This window comes from Scyliorhinus torazame, chromosome 7 (genome assembly GCF_047496885.1).
Source record: "Scyliorhinus torazame isolate Kashiwa2021f chromosome 7, sScyTor2.1, whole genome shotgun sequence".
Taxonomy (NCBI): Eukaryota; Metazoa; Chordata; class Chondrichthyes; order Carcharhiniformes; family Scyliorhinidae; genus Scyliorhinus; species Scyliorhinus torazame.
The window spans coordinates 42,815,314-42,833,439 of NC_092713.1; the positions used below are offsets into that span (position 1 = coordinate 42,815,314).

Consider the following 18,126-nt stretch of genomic DNA (forward strand, 5'->3'; position numbering starts at 1 on the left):
GGTCTTCCATTTTGGCTCGCAGACCCTCCGCAGCTCCTTCCCCATCGAGGTGAGTTGACCACTGTTGCGATAGTGCCTCTTCCACTTCCTTCAGTGCCTCACCTTGCTCCCGCACCTCTGCCACTGCACTCGATACCGCCGCCCTCACCGGGGCAATCGCCTCCTCCACCAGCTCTTTCAATACCGCCCCCATCTCCTTCCTCATTGCTTCCATGTGTTTTGTGAACTGTTTTTCAAGTTCCGCGGCCATCGCCTCAGTCATCCTTTCTGCCGTGAGCAGTGCAGCCTCACCCGGCGCCCCAGCCTCCACCTTCCTTCCAGTTCCTGAGCCAACCTTTCCACCCACTGACGGACCTTCATTAGCCTCCTTTTTCACGCCCGTGTTCAATCCAACGTTGCTCCTGGAACGGGTCATCAAAACTCCGTAAAATCAATTCTCGTGCGGGAGCCCTCCAACATGCGGCTTCCTCCTAACCGCTGCCACCGCAGGTCCAAACAGATATTAGTTTAATAGCTGCTTTCTTCTTTCCACTGCAACGGGTCCCAAAGCGGGTATTTCTGGTCCCTCAATCCAGGATCAGTGGCTCTGTACGACCCAGGATCTAGTCTCCAGCATGCAAGAGCCTCCAAGGCTGGAAAATCAGCTGTCGTCATGGAGATAGGGTGAGGGTGTGGGGTGCATTTCTGAGAGGGACACAAAGTCATGTTCATTTGGATGCATCTCCATTTTAGCAGGCCCAGACCAGTGGCTTGTATTTAAAGCCATGTGCCTTTTGGGGGGAAAAAAAATGGGAATCTAATAACATCTACCAGCATGAATAAGAAGAACTGGAGTTGTTCCAATCGAGATTTTCTTCAATGCACTTTGTTCTGAAATGTACAGGAAGAACTTTATCAAGGTGAAAGAGAACGAAAACAGAGTGAAGAAAATGACCTGTCCGAGTTGGAGAATGCAGGAGAGGAGGGTAAGGTGTTTGGGAATTTCGCAGTATGTCGTGGTTTAATTCAGTTGCATTCACTGATGTAATTGATTGTTTGGTTCTGAATCGGTAGTTTACAGGATTAACTTGGGGAATGGAGTTTATTCTAAATAGTGTGGCTATTGTCTGCATCTACCACTTACAGGTTAAATAAAATGAGTTGAATACCAAGTAAAAGTCCAAAATCGTGCCAATAATTTGAATTAATTCCAAACTCTGGACATTCCTGCTTCATCATTATGTCATTTCCCTTTCCCGTAGCAGCCTGAATTATCCGAGTGATAGTTCCAATTCGGACAGATTTTTAAAAAAATAATTCACTGTGGCTGCTCAGAGGCAGGTTTAATGTTTCTGGTTTACAATAAAAAATAAATGTTGCTAACTCCTGAGGCTGTACTGTTCCAGAGTCCAGACACATCCCCCAATGTCTGGGCCAATGTTCAGGTCACTGGGGTATTCTCACTGTGGGATCTTGCAATGCCGCCATCCTGTAAGTCCCGAGAATGTGACCGGCACCTCAGCAATGCAATGATCCAGGTGTCCCCCCCCTCAGTCATTTTCTTCCATCCACTGAAGCTTCTCCAAGGTTCTGCTGTCCATTTTGTCCACATAAAGCTGCCCCTTTAAATGGTCCATTTCATCTTGAAGGATCCTCGCCGTCCAGTCGGAGGCCTGCCAGCAAACCGGCTGCCCCATTTCACCCAGACCTGTCACCTCCACGCTCCGGTATGGACTCACGGGGAATTGGTTTAAGGTTTCTCAATTTACCTAGGAACACTCAAACTAATCAAAGAGATTGCTGATGGCCATTCCAATAGTTTAGCCATGATTCCTACTGAACCCTGAGGTGAAATAATACAGTTCTAACACACTTACCAGTCCTTTTCAAAGATATTATTTTTACTGGTATGATTCCTGAATTTGGTTACCAACATTTCAGGTTTGCGTCCAGTCGCAACCATTTCAGCTGGGAGCTGTCAGCTAGAATTTTAAATGTTAAGTTTTGAGGTCTTTGTTGGATAAATTAACTTCAAAATTTACATTGGTGCGACTTCACTTTCTGAAATCCAATAGGTAATACATCCGGTTATGGCATAGTGACAGAGAGTGATCCAGATCTGGAGGTGGAATATCGGGAAAGATCTGACAAGGAGTTACAGGATGTAGACTCGCTCTCAGATACCAACACTGTGAACAGGGATGATGATTCGTTCAGTGTTCTTGGGGGAGATTCTTTGAATGAGCAAGACTTTGCTGATCAGGAAATGCCACCATTATTTGTTCACCTCACTTGTTCACTTGGCGGGAAGAAGTGCCACGGGCCATTCTCAGTAGAATCCATACCAGTGGAGTCACTGCCCACTTGCCTTGGTAAGTGAAGAGCTTAGTTTTTAAAATAGAAACTTGGGGAATAATGTGTTCCTGTTGGAGCTTATTTTGCAATTTACTTCCATTCCCTGTGACACCTGTCATTGAAAGGGTGGGCTGCAATCCTCTTGCCTGGTTTTTATGTGCAATCTATGAGGTGAAGGCGCTTGGCCTTCTCCTTTTCCCTACTCTTCCAGCCTGTCAACCTGTGATGACGTAGTTATTTAGGAGACGTTTAGATGCAAACCCAGGCCACACCGCTCAGCACAGGTATTGAGATTTGACTTGTTTCATAGTAACATTGTCTTATGCAATGGCGTGAATAGCACTCACTTCTTATTGACCAGAAACGAGTGGTCAGCATGTGCATTTTAACAGTTTGATGGAGTACAGGATCTCTTACCTTGTCTAGCTGAGACTAGCGGGGCAGATGAGTCTGTAATACTTTGGGGACAGTAAATTATCTGCTCCCTGCCAGAGAATTAGCTGCTTAGATCAGAAACATTGCAAAACTCTTGTGCTTCCTGGAGAATCGGTTTCCCATCTCATTGATGATTGGTTATAACACAGGAAATCCTTTCTAATTGTTGCACTATCTTCATTTAGGTGAAATTATCAGCTGCCTGGAGAACTTCTCCGTCAAATCAATTGATCTAAATGATCTAGTTGTCACGCTGGACATCTTTGTGCTGACTCTTCCTTTAGAAGTTGAGATTATGCCTACCCATGAAAACCACCATAGGTAGGTCAAGAATCTATTATTAGTTTGCAAGTTTCAGCTAAAGAGTGCTTAGTGTATGAGTGAGTATTGCATCTGCGACCTCTGCTTAACATCTAATCAAGAATGTTAGCCTTTAATTATGTACACCAGTCTCTCAAGACCTTCTGACTCTGAAAGGAGAGTGCTACCACTTAGCCATAGCAGACACCTTAATAAAGTTATGACGGTTGACTGGGCCAATCATCGGGAAAACAATCCAGCAAATAATCCATGCGCTTTTAATTAAAGGCAATAGAATATTCCAGCGTAGAAACAGACATTTGGCCCATCAAGATTTCACTGGTGCATTTCTCCATGTGAACCACCCAGTTTAATTCCAGCCTGCTTCCCACTCCCTGTACTCTCTAATGTGCCTCTTGTCAAGCAATGTGCTCCCTTTCAAGAAACATGAATGGACTGTTCTCAGCAAGTTTCTGACAAATAATTCCACAATTTAACTGCCCTCTGTATAAAAAAAGACATTTTATCATGCTTCTCAGTTATTGCTGTGATCGTCTTAAGTATGTAACCTTTTGTTAACCTCTTCCCGCCCCCCCCAACCAGTGAAAACAGCTTATTAAAAAAATGTCTAGTCTCATGAGCTGCTTCCACAATGAGGCCACACTAATCAGATCACGGTAATACAGTGTTGTCATTTAGATTATGTGCGTGGGCGTGTAGAAATAAGTGGAAATCCCTTTGCCTGCCCAAGCTGTGCTTGAGTTATTGTCCGAGACATGAGCAGATGTTTGTGTGTGATACTCGATTTCAGGCTACATTGACTTTGTAGTACTTTTCCCAGGAAAGCTGCGCTATTGCAGATTGATTTGTGTGTGCTTTTTGTGAGTGTAACGCTTTGCAACATTCTCACCATGCCAAGGTACACATCTGAAAGCAGCAGCTCCATGAACCGATCACCAGGACAGCCGTCGTCATATCGATCTGATGACGAGATAATGCAAAACATGGATCGACTGGTCTCTACCACGGACGAGAGGTAGTCTGCTGAGAACCTATTGCAAAATAATTCATCCAGTTGAAATTGTTGCTCAGTTGTTCTCAGAACATGCACAATCCATTTCAATTTGGGATCGTCAGTATGAGCAGAATACTGTGTCAAAAATGGAAATTGCAAAATATCAGCAGTATATTCCAGAACAAAATCTAAGACTGTATGCTGTGGTTTATGAAAATCTTTTGCCAATGTAAAATTCGAATCAAAAATGTTTTTTTCAGCATAAGTGACACATGCTGAACACCATAAGAATGCCTGTTCCACAGACTATGCCTAGCTTGGAATTTCAGGTTTTCTAACTGATCTACAACCCGGACCCTTCGAAATATGATCTTAAGGAACAAATTCATTTGGTAACAGTTGGCGGCTGTGCTGGAGAACCACAAAGAATGCCAGTAGAGCTTCAGCAATACTTGTATTTGTCATTTACCTTGCTTTTCCACACTTTACCCCTAAACCTCAGAGCTTTGAGGTTAATTACTAGCCTCTTGAGTGGAACTTTATCTTTTTGAAAGCCAAAATGCAATTTACTTGGGCTGTTAATTCCTGGAAGAAGTTGTTTTTAAAATAATTCAAGGGATGTGGCTTCGCTGGCTAGGACAGCAATCAATGCCCATCCCTAATTGCCCTTGAGAAGGTGGCGGTGCGCTGCCTTCTTGAACCGCTGCAGTCCATGAGGTGTAGGCATAACCATAGTGCTGTTAGGGAAGGAGTTCCAAGATTTTGACCCAGCGACAGTAAAGGAATGGCAATATATTTCCAAATCAGGGTGGTGAGTGGCTTGAAGGGAACCTCCAGGTGGTGGTGTTTCCATTATATCTGCTGCCCAAATCCTTCTAGATGATAATGGTCGGGGGTTTGAAAGGTGCTATTTAAGCAACCTTGGTGGGTTCCTGCAGTGCATCTTGTAGATAGCACTCAATGCTGCTGCAGTGCCTCAGTGATGGACAGTGTGAATATTTATGGAAGGGATGCTAATCAAGTAAGCTGCTTTGTCCCCGATGGTGTTGAGCTTCTAGAGTGTTGTTAACACCATCCAGGACAAATCAGGTCATGGAGTCAAAGTGACTGGGAGTTTGGTAATTCCCAATTAATGCCAGCTGCAAGAGACATCTATCATGAACTTGGCAGTGTTCAACTTGTCACATTTTCAACCTGACGATCCACAGAAACCAAATGTGACCTTTCAAGTCAGTGGGCATATTTGTGGCAGATACAGTATAATGTGAATAAATGTGGGGTTATCACCTTCGGTAGCAAAAATAGGAAGACAGATTATTATTTGAATTGGTGTAAATTGAGAGAGTTGGATACTCCGTGAGACCTTGGTATCCTCGGGCATCAGCCGCTGATCGTTAGTGTGCACGTACAGCAGGCAGTAAAGAAGGCAAATGGTATGTTGGCCATCATAGCGAGAAGATTTGAGTATAGGAATTGGGATGTTTTACTGCAATTGTATAGGGCATTGATGAGGCCACACCTGGAGTATTGTATGCAGTTTTGGTGTCATTCCTCCTGGCTGAATGGTCCCGTAACAGCCTCCCCGAACAGGCGCCGGAATGTGGTGACTAGGGGCTTTTCACAGTAACTTCATTGATGCCTACTTGTGACAATAAGCGATTTTCATTTTCATGGAGGGAGTGCAGCAAAGTTTTACCTGGCTGATTCCTGGGAAGACGGGACTGTCATATGAGGAGAGACAAAGTCAGTTGGAGTTTGGAAGAGTGAGAGGGGATCTCATTGAAACTTATAAAATTCCAACAGGATTAGACAGGGTGGATTCAGAAATAATGTTCCTGATGGTGGGGGAGTGCAGAACTAGGGGTCATAGTTTGAGGATAAGGAATAAACCTTTTGTGAAGGAGGCGAGGAGAAATCTCTTCACCCAGAGAGTGGTGAATCTGTGGAATTCACTGCCACAGAAAGTAGATGCTGCAAAAACATTGTGTAATTTCAAGAAGGAATTAGGTTTAGCTCTTGGTTAAAGGGATCAAGGGATATGGTGTGAAGGTGGGATCAGGGTACTGAACTTGATGGTCAGCCATGGTCGCAATGACTGGTGGAGCAGCCTCGGAAGGGCTGAATGTTCTCCTCCTGCTTTCCTATGTATGTTTTTATCCATGTTTCAAGTCAGCATTTGTCTGGAGGAAATGTGGCCACATGCTGCTGGCTTTCTTATCCAACAGCCACTCAGCCTCCCCGAACAGGCGCCGGAATGTGGCGACTAGGGGCTTTTCACAGTAACTTCATTTGAAGCCTACTTGTGACAATAAGCGATTTTCATTTTCAGGCTGTCAATCTGGACTGCTGTTGGTTGGAAACGGGAACAAAAAAGTTACAATGAGTTCCTGTGTTAAATAATTCCCAGGATTTCTTATCACCTGCCCCTGGCAACTGTGCTCCTCGCTCTGTCCCTGTCTTCCCATAAATATTGGGCCTGGCTTTTTCATAGTTTATAATTAGACTGATTAAAGTCTCCCACTACAATAGCTTTCCTGTTTTTTCAGTCTTCCCATCTCTTCATAGTGCAAGTTATTCTGCACAAGGAGTCCTTACAGACCCTTATTTTAGCTTGGATTTTTTTTTTAGTATTTAAACTCTTAACTACAGCAGTTGATTGTGTAGGTTGTTCCGAAAGACGATAATTTTCACATTTTGAATTCTCCCTCTGTGAACCCGAACAGGCGCTGGAGTGTGGCGACTAGGGGCTTTTCACAGTAACTTAATTGCAGTGTTAATGTAAGCCTACTTTGACAATAAAGATTATTATAAAATTATACCTTTCATCTCTAGAGAGGTTGTTATACTGCAATTGTATAAGGTGTTAGTGAGGCCACACCTGGAGTATTGTGTTCAGTTTTGGTCTCCTTACTTGCGAAAGGACGTACTGGCGCTGGAGGGTGTGCAGAGGAGATTCACTAGGTTAATCCCAGAGCTGAAGGGGTTGGATTACGAGGAGAGGTTGAGTAAACTGGGACTGTACTCGTTGGAATTTAGAAGGATGCGGGGGGATCTTATAGAAACATATAAAATTATGAAGGGGATAGATAGGATAGATGCAGGGAGGTTGTTTCCACTGGCGAGTGAAAGCAGAACTAGGGGGCATGGCCTCAAAATAAGGAGAAGTAGATTTAGGACTGAGTTTAGGAGGAACTTCTTCATCCACAGTGTTGTGAATCTATGGAATCCCTGCCCAGTGAAGCAGTTGAGGCTCCTTCATTAAATATTTTCAAGATAAAGATAGATAGTTTTTTGAAGAATAAAGGGTTATGGTATTCGGGCGGGAAAGTGGAGCTGAGTCCACAAAAGATCAGCCATGATCTCAGTGAATGGCGGAGCAGGCTCGAGGGGCCAGATGGCCTACTCCTGCTCCTAGTTCTTATGTTCTTATCTCCAAGGTCATCTCCTGAAACACCTCCCTTTTTTATCCAATCTGTCCTTTTCTAAACACTCTTTAAGCCCTGGGTGTTATATTTATTTTCATTTTCAGTTGTAGTCCTGAAACTCCCACCACATCATGGTTCCTCACTGGCACAATTGCGTCCGGTTCTGATGTTTTGCTATTATTATTATTATTAATGTTCCTTGCAAGTAATTTTCTCCTTGCTTTGTTTAAATGCAGCCCTTCATATTTTCTTTTGTACCAGCCTTCTTATAGAAGGATTCCCAGTTATTTATGGCTGTAGTATTATTGCACTTGCACCATACTTGCCAGCTTTAACTCCTGAATATCATCGTTTGTGAGACATCGCCTACACTGGAAAGTACTTCATTGTCTGTGCTTTGGGACATTCTACCAATGGGAAAGGCACTCTGTAAATGCAAATTCGTTCTTTCACTCATAACTGGAGGGGGAAATAATTGTAGACTGCCACAATGAGTAATCTCTATATTTAAGCACTTCTAAAATGACCATTTTGCTCATGAAACACTATTTGATACATGGGCCTTTACGGGGTGTCTTCATTGAAGAAGATCATTTAGTTCTTGTGGGATAACAATTTCGAGAGAACTCCTTTTTACATCCACCTCTATTTGAATTGGTCAAATAACCTGTTCTTGTGCATGCAAATGTTAAATGTCAAAAATTTGGGTCAATAGTCAGAGTAGGTAAGCTAAATCTATTACATATTGCCCTGGAACAACAACTTTGTGCACAAGGGAAATTTACGATAAGTTGTACCAATCTTTTCTGACTTGAACCAGATCATATTTTTAAAATAATATTCTTTATTGTCACAAGTAGGCTTACTTTAACACTGCAGTGAAGTTACTATGAAAAGCCCCTAGTAGCCACATTTCGGCGCCTATTCAGGTATACAGAATGTCCATTTCACCTAACAGCACGTCTTTCAGGACTTGTGGGAGGAAATCGGAGCACCCGGAGGAAACCCACGCAGACACAGGGAGAACGTGCAGACTCCACACAGACAGTGACCCAAGCCGGGAATCGAACCTGGAACCCTGGAGCTGTGAAGCAACAGTGCTAACCACTGTGCTACTGTGCCCCCCCTTTAAAAGGAGTTTGTGACTAGTACAAGGCATGAGGGGTGGAGATTCCTCTTCTTGCGCCTGAGGCTATACGATCGCCTAAGCACTGAGATTCCATGAGAAATGGGGAGCACTTGCCCATGAGGGAGTTCAGCTAATCGTCCTACTATTTAAATGAAGGGATGGAAATCGAGCAGGCGTTTTTGACAGGCTTGTGCTGCTGTGAAACATGTTTTCCTGTATTCGTTGTGTCAGGGCGATCCAATAACCCAGGTGCAGAACCCAGGTGCAAGAAATCTGCTCCTTAGTGTTTACGGGATTTTGATCGCTGTCTTAAGTAGATGTCTGCTCATCCTTGAGCTTTGTGTTACTTTATTTCAGGATTGCGGAGGCTCTGTGTGATCCACTGTCCAAGCTGCCCACATTGCACAAACAAGCTGTCCTCGCTACAATGGAGGAGGTACTGTCAAGAAACAGTAATTACTGAGTTGTTAGCAGCCTATTGAGTGTTTTAGCAAGGCACACTGCTTCCATTAATTCCCCTTGTATCAGCATGGTGCACAAACCATAGATCTAAGAATTTGGAACTTCACCCATATTGTAAAACATTTCAGTGCAATCAACAAAAGCTGTTCAAAGTGTTCTCTCTCCAGCTGCTTTTTACTGTATGATACCTATCTAAAGGCAGAATTTCCGACCCGTTTCCCATGTCCCTGCTCAGCTAATAAGGATGAAAAATGAAAGCTTCCAAGAGGACCAGGGTGAGATCACAGTTTCTGCTCATGTTTTCAGATAACATCCTCTCTCATTGTGCACATGCAACAATAAGCGCTCATGTTTTTATGACACCTTTAACATAGCAAAATGTGCCAAAGCGTTTCACGGAAGTATAACCAGACATAGATTATACCAAGCCAAAGGAGATGTTAAATGAGGGCATTAAAAGCTTCGCCAAAGAGGTGGATTTTACATAAAACATAAGAACTAGGAGCAGGAATTAGGTATTCAGCTCATCGAGCCTACTCCACCAGACAGTAAGATGCCAGCTGAAATTCTGGATTCCGTTCACTTTCCTGGCCACTGTGGCTGGAATTCTCCGGCCAATCGTTGGCAGCGGGATTCTTTGGCCCCACTGGCAGTGCACCCTGCTCGTGGCTTTCCTGGCGGTGTGGGGTGGTTTCAGTGGGAATTCCCATTGACAGCGGCAGGAACAGACAATCCTGCCACAAGTGAACGGTGCGCCACCTCCCACTGCCGAGAAACCTGGGTCTGGGAGGCCGGAGAATCCAACCCCATATCCCTTAACACCCTTTGTGACCAAAAAGCGAATTAATTCAGTATTGCATTAACTGAGCATCCAAATCCTTGAGAGAGAATGCCAGTGATTCACAGCCCTTTGACTGAAGACATTTCTCCTCATATTATATGACCACTCCGCAGAATGATTACGCCTCCGAAGGAAACCATTCAGCCCATTGTGTCTGTGCTGGCTCTTTGAAGCAGAAATTCGCCTGGTTCCATCCCCCCCCCCCCCCTCCCTCCCTCCCTTGGGCCCTGTACATTCTTCCTTTTAGATAATAAGACCATAAGCCATAGGAGCAGAATTAGGCCACTCGGCCCATTGAGTCTGCTCCGCCATTCAATCATGGATGATATTTTTCTCATCTCCATTCTCCTGCCTTCTCCCCATAACCCCTGATCCCCTTATTAATCAAGAACCTATCTATCTCTGTTGCAAAGGCACTCAATGATTTGGCCTCCACAGCTTTCCGCGGCAAAGAGTTCCACAGATTCATCACCCTCTGGCTGAAAAAAATTCCTCCTCACCTCTGTTTTAAAGGATCGTCCCCTTAGCCTGAGGTTGTGTCTTCTGGTTCTAGCTTTTCCTACAAGTGGAAACATCCAATTATTTTTTTTTAATTATCCAATCCCATCTTGTAAAATTGTGTCTGCCTCCATCACACTCTCAGGCAGTGCATTCCAGATCCTCACCACTCACTGTGTGGAAAGGTTTTCCCTCCTGTCACGCGTTGTCGCGCGTCCTGTAGGCCGCCTTGGAGAACGCGCGACAACGCAGAATCGCCGAGCAGAAGCTTGTGGCCAAGTTCCGCACACATGAGTGCGGCCTCAACCGGGACCTGGGATTCATGTCGCATTACATTCATCCCCCACCATCTGGCCTGCGAAATCCTACCAACTGTCCTGGCTTGAGACAATTCACACCTCTTTAACCTGGGGTTACCCCATCTCTGGATCTGTAAAGATTTAATCACCTGCTAATGCTCGCATTCCAAGCATTGTCTGGCATCTTTGAATCTGTCTATATATATATATATATATATATATGTTTCTGGAACATGCCTCTTCATTCACCTGAGGAAGGAGCAGCGCTCCGAAAGCTAGTGACATCGAAACAAACCTGTTGGACTTTAACCTGGTGTTGTAAAACTTCTTACTGTGCTCACCCCAGTCCAACGCCGGCATCTCCACTTCAAATCTGATGTTTTCTTGTTCTCGATCCTTCCATCAATGGGAACAGTTTTTCTCTAACTACTCTGTCAAGACTGCTCATGATTTTGAATACCTCTATCAAATCTCTCAGCCTTCTCTCTGTCAAGGAAAACAGCCGCAGTACATCGCTGAAACCATTCTCATCAATTACTTTTGCAATCTCTCTGACGCTTGCACATCTGTCCTAAAGTGTGGTGCACAGAACTGGACGCAATGCTCAAGTTGAGGCTGAACCTCTATTCTATATAGATTAACATAACTTCCTTGCTTTTGTACCCTATGCCCCTATTAATAAAGCCCAGAATACTGAATACTTTAACCACCCTCTAAACCTGTTCTGCCACCTTCAGTGGTTTATACACATGTGCACCCTGGTTCCTCTGCTCTTCCACCTCCTTTAGAATTATATCCTTTATTTTACATAATCTCTGCAGGGAATATACAGTGAATGGTAGAACCCTCAAGAGTATTGAAAGTCAAAGAGATCTAGGAGTACAGGTACACAGGTCATTGAAAGGGGCAACACAGGTGGAGAAGGTAGTCAAGAAGGCATACGGCATGCTTGCCTTCATTGGCCGGGGCATTGAGTATAAGAATTGGCAAGTCATGTTGCAGCTGTATAGAACCTTAGTTAGGCCACACTTGGAGTATAGTGTTCAATTCTGGTCGCCACACTACCAGAAGGATGTGGAGGCTTTAGAGAGGGTGCAGAAGAGATTTACCAGAATGTTGCCTGGTATGGAGGGCATTAGCTATGAGGAGCGGTTGAATAAACTCAGTTTGTTCTCACTGGAACGAAGGAGGTTGAGGGGAGACCTGATAGAGGTATACAAAATTATGAGGGGCATAGACAGAGTGGATAGTCAGAGGCTTTTCCCCAGGGTAGAGGGGTCAATTACTAGGGGGCATAGGTTTAAGGTGAGAGGGGCAAGGTTTAGAGTAGATGTACGAGGCAAGTTTTTTACGCAGAGGGTAGTGGGTGCCTGGAACTCGCTACCGGAGGAGGTGGTGGAAGCAGGGACGATAGTGAGATTTAAGGGGCATCTTGACAAATACACGAATAGGATGGGAATAGAGGGATACGGACCCAGGAAGTGTAGAAGATTGTAGTTTAGTCGGGCAGCATGGTCGGCACGGGCTTGGAGGGCCGAAGGGCCTGTTCCTGTGCTGTACATTTCTTTGTTCTTTGTTCTTTGCTCTCTCTGGGTTCTTCGACTTAAAATGAATCACTTCACATTCTGTGCAATAAATTTAATCTGCCACTTGTCCACCTATTCCTCAAATCTGTCTATATCCTTGTGAAGTGCTGCACCAGTATTTACAATATTTCCAAGTTTTGTATCATCTGCAGATTTTGAAGTTGTGCCCTGTACAGTACACCGAGGTCTCGGTCATAAATATATATCAGGAAGAGCAGGAATCCAAACTCCAGCACCTAGCGAACTCAATTTAAACTTTTCTCCAGTCCAAAGAAACTTTCATTAACTACTACTGTCTGTGTCCTGTCAGTCAGCCAATTTTGTATCTGTTTTATTCCATGCTCATTATCCTTGTACTTTGGCCCTGGTTCTAAACTCTCCAACCAAGGATCTGTCCTTCAAAACTACAAAAAAAAAAACTTTTCGATGAGATTAATTCTCATTCTTCTAAATTCTAGGCAATATAAGTCCATTCTACTCAATCTTTACTTATTAGACAACTCTCTCTTCCTCGAAATCAATGTAATGAACCTTCAATGCACCCCCTCTAAGGCCCAATTTTAACAACACCAAAACATTGCACAGCACTTCAGGTATGGTGTCATCTGAAGTCCTATATAATTGTAGTAAAACTAGAATTAAAAAAAAAATTAAAATATAATTGAAATATAAATATAATTGCTGCAAGACTCCCATACTCCTACACTTCACATTGTGAAAATGGCTAGCATACATATCATTTTTCTTCCTAATTGTGTGTTGTATCTGCCTGTTAACTTTGTGAATTGTGTGCAAGGATTCCCAAATCCCTCTGAGTACCAACATATAGTCTCTCACCTTTTTAAAAAAAAAAAAAAAAAAATTCTGCTTTTTCATTCTTCCTACTAAAGTGGATAATTTTACACTGCTCCACAACTTAATCCACCTGTCACCTCCTTGTCCACCCACATACTCAGCCTAAATCCCTTTGCAGCCTCTTGGTGCCCTCCTTATAACTTGCTTTCCCACCTAGCTTTGTAATGTCAGCAAACTGGGATATATTACACTCAGCCCCCTCACCTAAGTCATTGACATCAATTGCTGAGGTCCAAGCACTAATCCTTGTGACACGCCACTAGTTGCACCCTGCCATCCTGAAAATAACTTGTTTATTCCGACTCTGCTTTCTATCTGTTAGCCAGTCCTCAATCCATGCTCGTATACTACCGCTGATCTTATGAGCCCAAATGTTGTGTAACAATCTCTTGTGTGGTGTCTAACTGAATACTTTCTGAAAATCCAGATACATTACACTCACCGGTTCTCCCTTATTTACCCTGCTCATTACAGCCTTGAAGAGTTCGAATAAAATTGTCACGCATGACTTCCTTTTAATTAAAACCATGTTGACTCTGCCTGCGTATATTCTAATTTTCGAAGTGCTCTGTTACCCCATGCGTGCAACATAATCTAATAGAGGCTGTGAGAAAGTATATGGTGTGCCATGATCTGGAGCATCTGAGTAGGATTGGATGTGGTAGTTTGGAATGGTGCATATTTATGTCTCTGATTTTCTAGGTGGAGAGGGCAAAGTCACGTGTCACTCTGTCCTGCCAAAGGTCAGCTAGGTGGAAGCCTATATTTGTAGTGTCCAATGACCTTGGGGCCATATGCACCTCACAAACCTTGACTAACCAATCCACCGAACCATATTAATATCCCTAGACTCACCTGTTTGATTTCTTATTTTGCTCCTGCATATGCATCGTAATAATCAATAACTTGGGTCAAAAAACGGAGCATTTGCTTGAATATCACTCTGCAGAGTTTAAGAAAACCTGTTGTTAAACAGTAGCAAAAAATCCAGCCGTGAAAGTTGATTTCCTGGGGCCTAGATCTGGCTGTTGACTCAAATTATCTTATCATTCCCAAGGCGTGGTAGTAAGGCCACAAGACCCTTAAAAGCATATTTAAAGATTTTTGTCAGTGGCCCAGTTAATATGTAAAATGAAATGAAAATCGCTTATTGTCACAAGTAGATTTCAATGAAGTTACTGTGAAAAGCCCCTAGTCGCCACATTCCGGCGCCTGTTTGGGAGGCTGGTACGGGAATTGAACCGTGCTGCTGGCCTGCTTTAAAAGCCAGCGATTTAGCCCAGTGTGCTAAACCAGCCCCATATAAAGATCAGTCAAGATCCATCTTCTGAGTGTTTACTGAAGCATGCCTAATGTTTGTCGAATGAGAAAATATTGACTTTGTCTGGGACGTTCCCAGTTCTACAACCTACTAATAGTAACTCTGGACTGCACACGAAACATGACAACATCATTGCGATGCCAATTAGTTGAATCTTTCATTGATATTGAACTGCAGTGCAATTATTGATCAATTTTAATTATTCCCTTGGGTTCTGCACAATTATGATGGATGTTTAAGTTTCACATTACTTAAAATAGTCTGTGAATCATAGAATTTACAGTGCAGAAGGAGGCCATTCGGCCCATCAAGTCTGCACCGGCTCTTGGAAAGAGCACCCTACCCAAGGTCAACAGCTCCACCCTATCCCCATAACCCAGTAACCCCACCCAACACTAAGGGCAATTTTTGACACTAAGGGCAATTTATCATGGCCAATCCACCTAACCTGCACATCTTTAGACTGTGGGAGGAAACCGGAGCACCCGGAGGAAACCCACGTACACACGGGGAGGATGTGCAGACTCCGCACAGACAGTGACCCAAGCCGGAATCGAACCTGGGACCCTGGAGCTGTGAAGCAATTGTGCTGTCCACAATGCTACCGTGCTGCCCCCATGATTAGCTTCTTTTTTTAAGTACCTGAATTTAATAAGGACTGTGTAAAGTTTTATCTTCCGTAATTTCCACAGGTGTCTGGTTTTCCAATTCATTCTGTATTGCCATCTGTTCTTTAGATCCATTGGCTTCTGGAAGATGAGATTGTTTCAGCTCTGCGGCATTCAACAAATATTACTTTAGCTACCCTACAGAAAGTGTCTGATCATGTGCTGGGATCAAAGGGCAGACCACGATGCCACAGCGAAGAGGTTCCTTTAAAGTTTGTCTTTGGTCCGGAGCAGTCACTGGAGAAATTTAAAGAGGTGCGAAGAAACTTTAATTGTGGCTGGCAGAGTAGAATGTTATTCTTAATCCATCATTTGTAGAGAACTTTTCCGACCAAGCGAGATGTGCAGCGAGATGTGATCATTATTCCTAACTTAATCAGCAAATAAAACCGGCATGGGAGTGAGGAAGCAAACTACTAAGACACTAAATACATATTTTGAGACAACACGGATGTTGGGCAAGAATTTAAAAATCCTGATTTGAAGAAAATGCAATTGTTACGTAGCTGTAATTTGTATACTCTATGAAGGCCTCGCCTTCTCAATCTTGCCCTCGCCTGAAGTTTGGTGATCCTTAGGTTAAATCACCACCAGTCAGCTCTTCCCCTCAAAGGGGAAAGCAGCCTCTGGTCAGCTGGGACTGCGGTGACTTTGCTTTACTCTTATTCAGAATAAAATAATTTTAATCACCCACGAGGAAAGTCCTCTTTCAGCTCTCTCAAACAGGCAATTCATGCTATCATATAACACCGACAGCATGTGAATATGCTCATGATTAGGAGCAGACTATATCTTAAATTAATCGAAACAAGTATGCTAAATGATTAATTATCTTTCTGACAATTTTAGTTTTAACAGTTGCTTTTTCCATGTTTTCATTTTAAGGAGTTTAAACGCATGAACCTTCCAGGGTACCTCCTCAATGAGGAGGAAAATAACTTCTACTATCTGTCCGTGAGTCGCTTGCATGCACAAAGAATAGAAGCAGTGCAGAAACTTTCCTCAGAAGTCGCACAACATAGTCTGGAAAGTGATTGTGTGGCAGTGGCCTGTGATGACAGTGCAGATGCCGAGGTAGCTCTGATCTGCCACCAGCGGGCAGAAAACTGGAGTAAACTAATGGAAATGGCGACAGCGTTGTCAGTGATTGAAGGAGAGAAACACGAAGATAAGTCACAGGTAAATATTTTTCTGTCAGGTGATAATTGGATCATTAGGCTGTTTGAAGTGAGAGTTTCGTTGATTAAAATAGTAGTCGTAAGAATATTTTCCGTGTGGTTGATCAGTAAATTCTATTGGAGTTGGCTTCTGCTGTGACAAGCAGGTTATAAGCTATGAATTCCAATGTATGCTGTTAAAATTATTTTATTCAAGTTGGCTAGGATTTTAGATATAATTGTAATGCAATAGAAACATGGTATGCAACCATGGGGTTAACATAGTTTCAGGTGCAAACATTTCTAGGTTTAACCACCTTCAGCTGTTTCATCAATTACCTTCCTTCCATCATAAGGTCAGAAGTGGGATTATTCATTGATGACTGCACAGTGTTCAGCACCATTTGCGACTCCCAGACACTGGAACAGTCCATGTCCAAATGTAGCAAGACCTGGACAATGTCCAGGCTTGGGCTGGCAAGTAACATTCACGCCACACAAGTGCCAGGCAATAACCATCTCCAACAAGAGAGCATCTAACCATTGCCCCTTGACATTCAATGGCATAACCATTGCTGAACCCCTACTCTCAACATTGTGGGGATCACCATTGATCAGAAACTGAATTGGACTATTGTGGTTACAAAAGGAGTTCAGAGATTGGGAATCCTGTGGTGAGTAACTCACCAAGGTTTGTCCAGCACCAAGGGGTACAAGTCTGGATTGTAATGGAATACTTTCCAGCTTGCTTGGATGAATGCTGCTCCACTAACACTCAAGACCATGACAAAGCAGTCCACTTGATTTTACTCCATTCACAAACATTCAATCGCTCCACCACCAATGTACATTGGCAGCCACGTGTACCATCTATAAGATGCGCTGCAGAAACTCTCCAAGGCTCTTTCGACAACACAATCCAAACCCATGATTGCTACCAAATAGAAGGACAAGGCAGCAGATACCTGAGAGCACTATCACCTGGAAGTTCCCCTCCAAGCCACACACCATGCTGACTTGGAAATAGGTCGCTGTTCCTTCACTGTTGCTGGGTCAAAGTCCCTCCCAAATAACACAGTGGGTGTACCTACACCACATGGACTGCAGCAGTTCAAGAGGCAGCTCACCACTACCATCTCAAGAGCAATTAGGGATGGGCAATAAATGATGGCCAACCAGTGACGTCCACATCCCAGGAATTAATATATTTAAAAGTACCTTTATTTTAAGCACTGGTTGAAAATTGTCATAAGGAAATTGCATACACACCACTGTTTTAAAGGGCACATTAGTATTAATGTAGCATAGACAAGAAGAGGCCCACTAGATGGATCTAGTTTAAAACAATTTATTTACTACAACAAGATGAGAGAATGGAATCATTTTACTCCCAAAGTATAGACTTCAGGGAGATTTTATTGAGGTTTTAACACGGATTAAGGGATTAGATTGCGTTGATCTAATTGGGCACGGGAGCAATAGGTCAGAAGGTGAGAGCGTTGAGGGAGAACTAGGGAATATGGACAGTGTGGCTCTGAGGCAGAGCAGACGGGGAGAAGTTGCTGAACACAGCGGGTCTGGTGGCCTGAAGTGCATATGTTTTAATGCAAGGAGCATTACGGGTAAGGCAGATGAACTTAGAGCTTGGATTACTACTTGGAACTATGATGTTGTTGCCATTACAGAGACCTGGTTGAGGGAAGGGCAGGATTGGCAGCTAAACGTTCCAGGATTTAGATGTTTCAGGCGGGATAGAGGGGGATGTAAAAGGGGAGGCGGAGTTGCGCTACTTGTTCAGGAG

At 43.5% G+C, this 18,126-nt stretch overlaps 1 protein-coding gene across 2 annotated transcripts in view; it reads left to right on the forward strand.

Moving 5' to 3' along the window:
* szt2 (SZT2 subunit of KICSTOR complex) overlaps positions 1-18,126 on the forward strand; it is a 292,175-nt gene that overhangs the window by 115,247 nt on the left and 158,802 nt on the right. For both annotated transcript variants that reach the window (XM_072510616.1, XM_072510617.1), the window contains 7 exons: positions 888-965; positions 2,055-2,351; positions 2,955-3,090; positions 3,989-4,105; positions 8,996-9,074; positions 15,238-15,423; positions 16,054-16,347. In XM_072510616.1, coding sequence (XP_072366717.1) covers positions 888-965; positions 2,055-2,351; positions 2,955-3,090; positions 3,989-4,105; positions 8,996-9,074; positions 15,238-15,423; positions 16,054-16,347 — 1,187 coding nt within the window. The remainder of the gene's footprint in view (positions 1-887; positions 966-2,054; positions 2,352-2,954; positions 3,091-3,988; positions 4,106-8,995; positions 9,075-15,237; positions 15,424-16,053; positions 16,348-18,126) is intronic.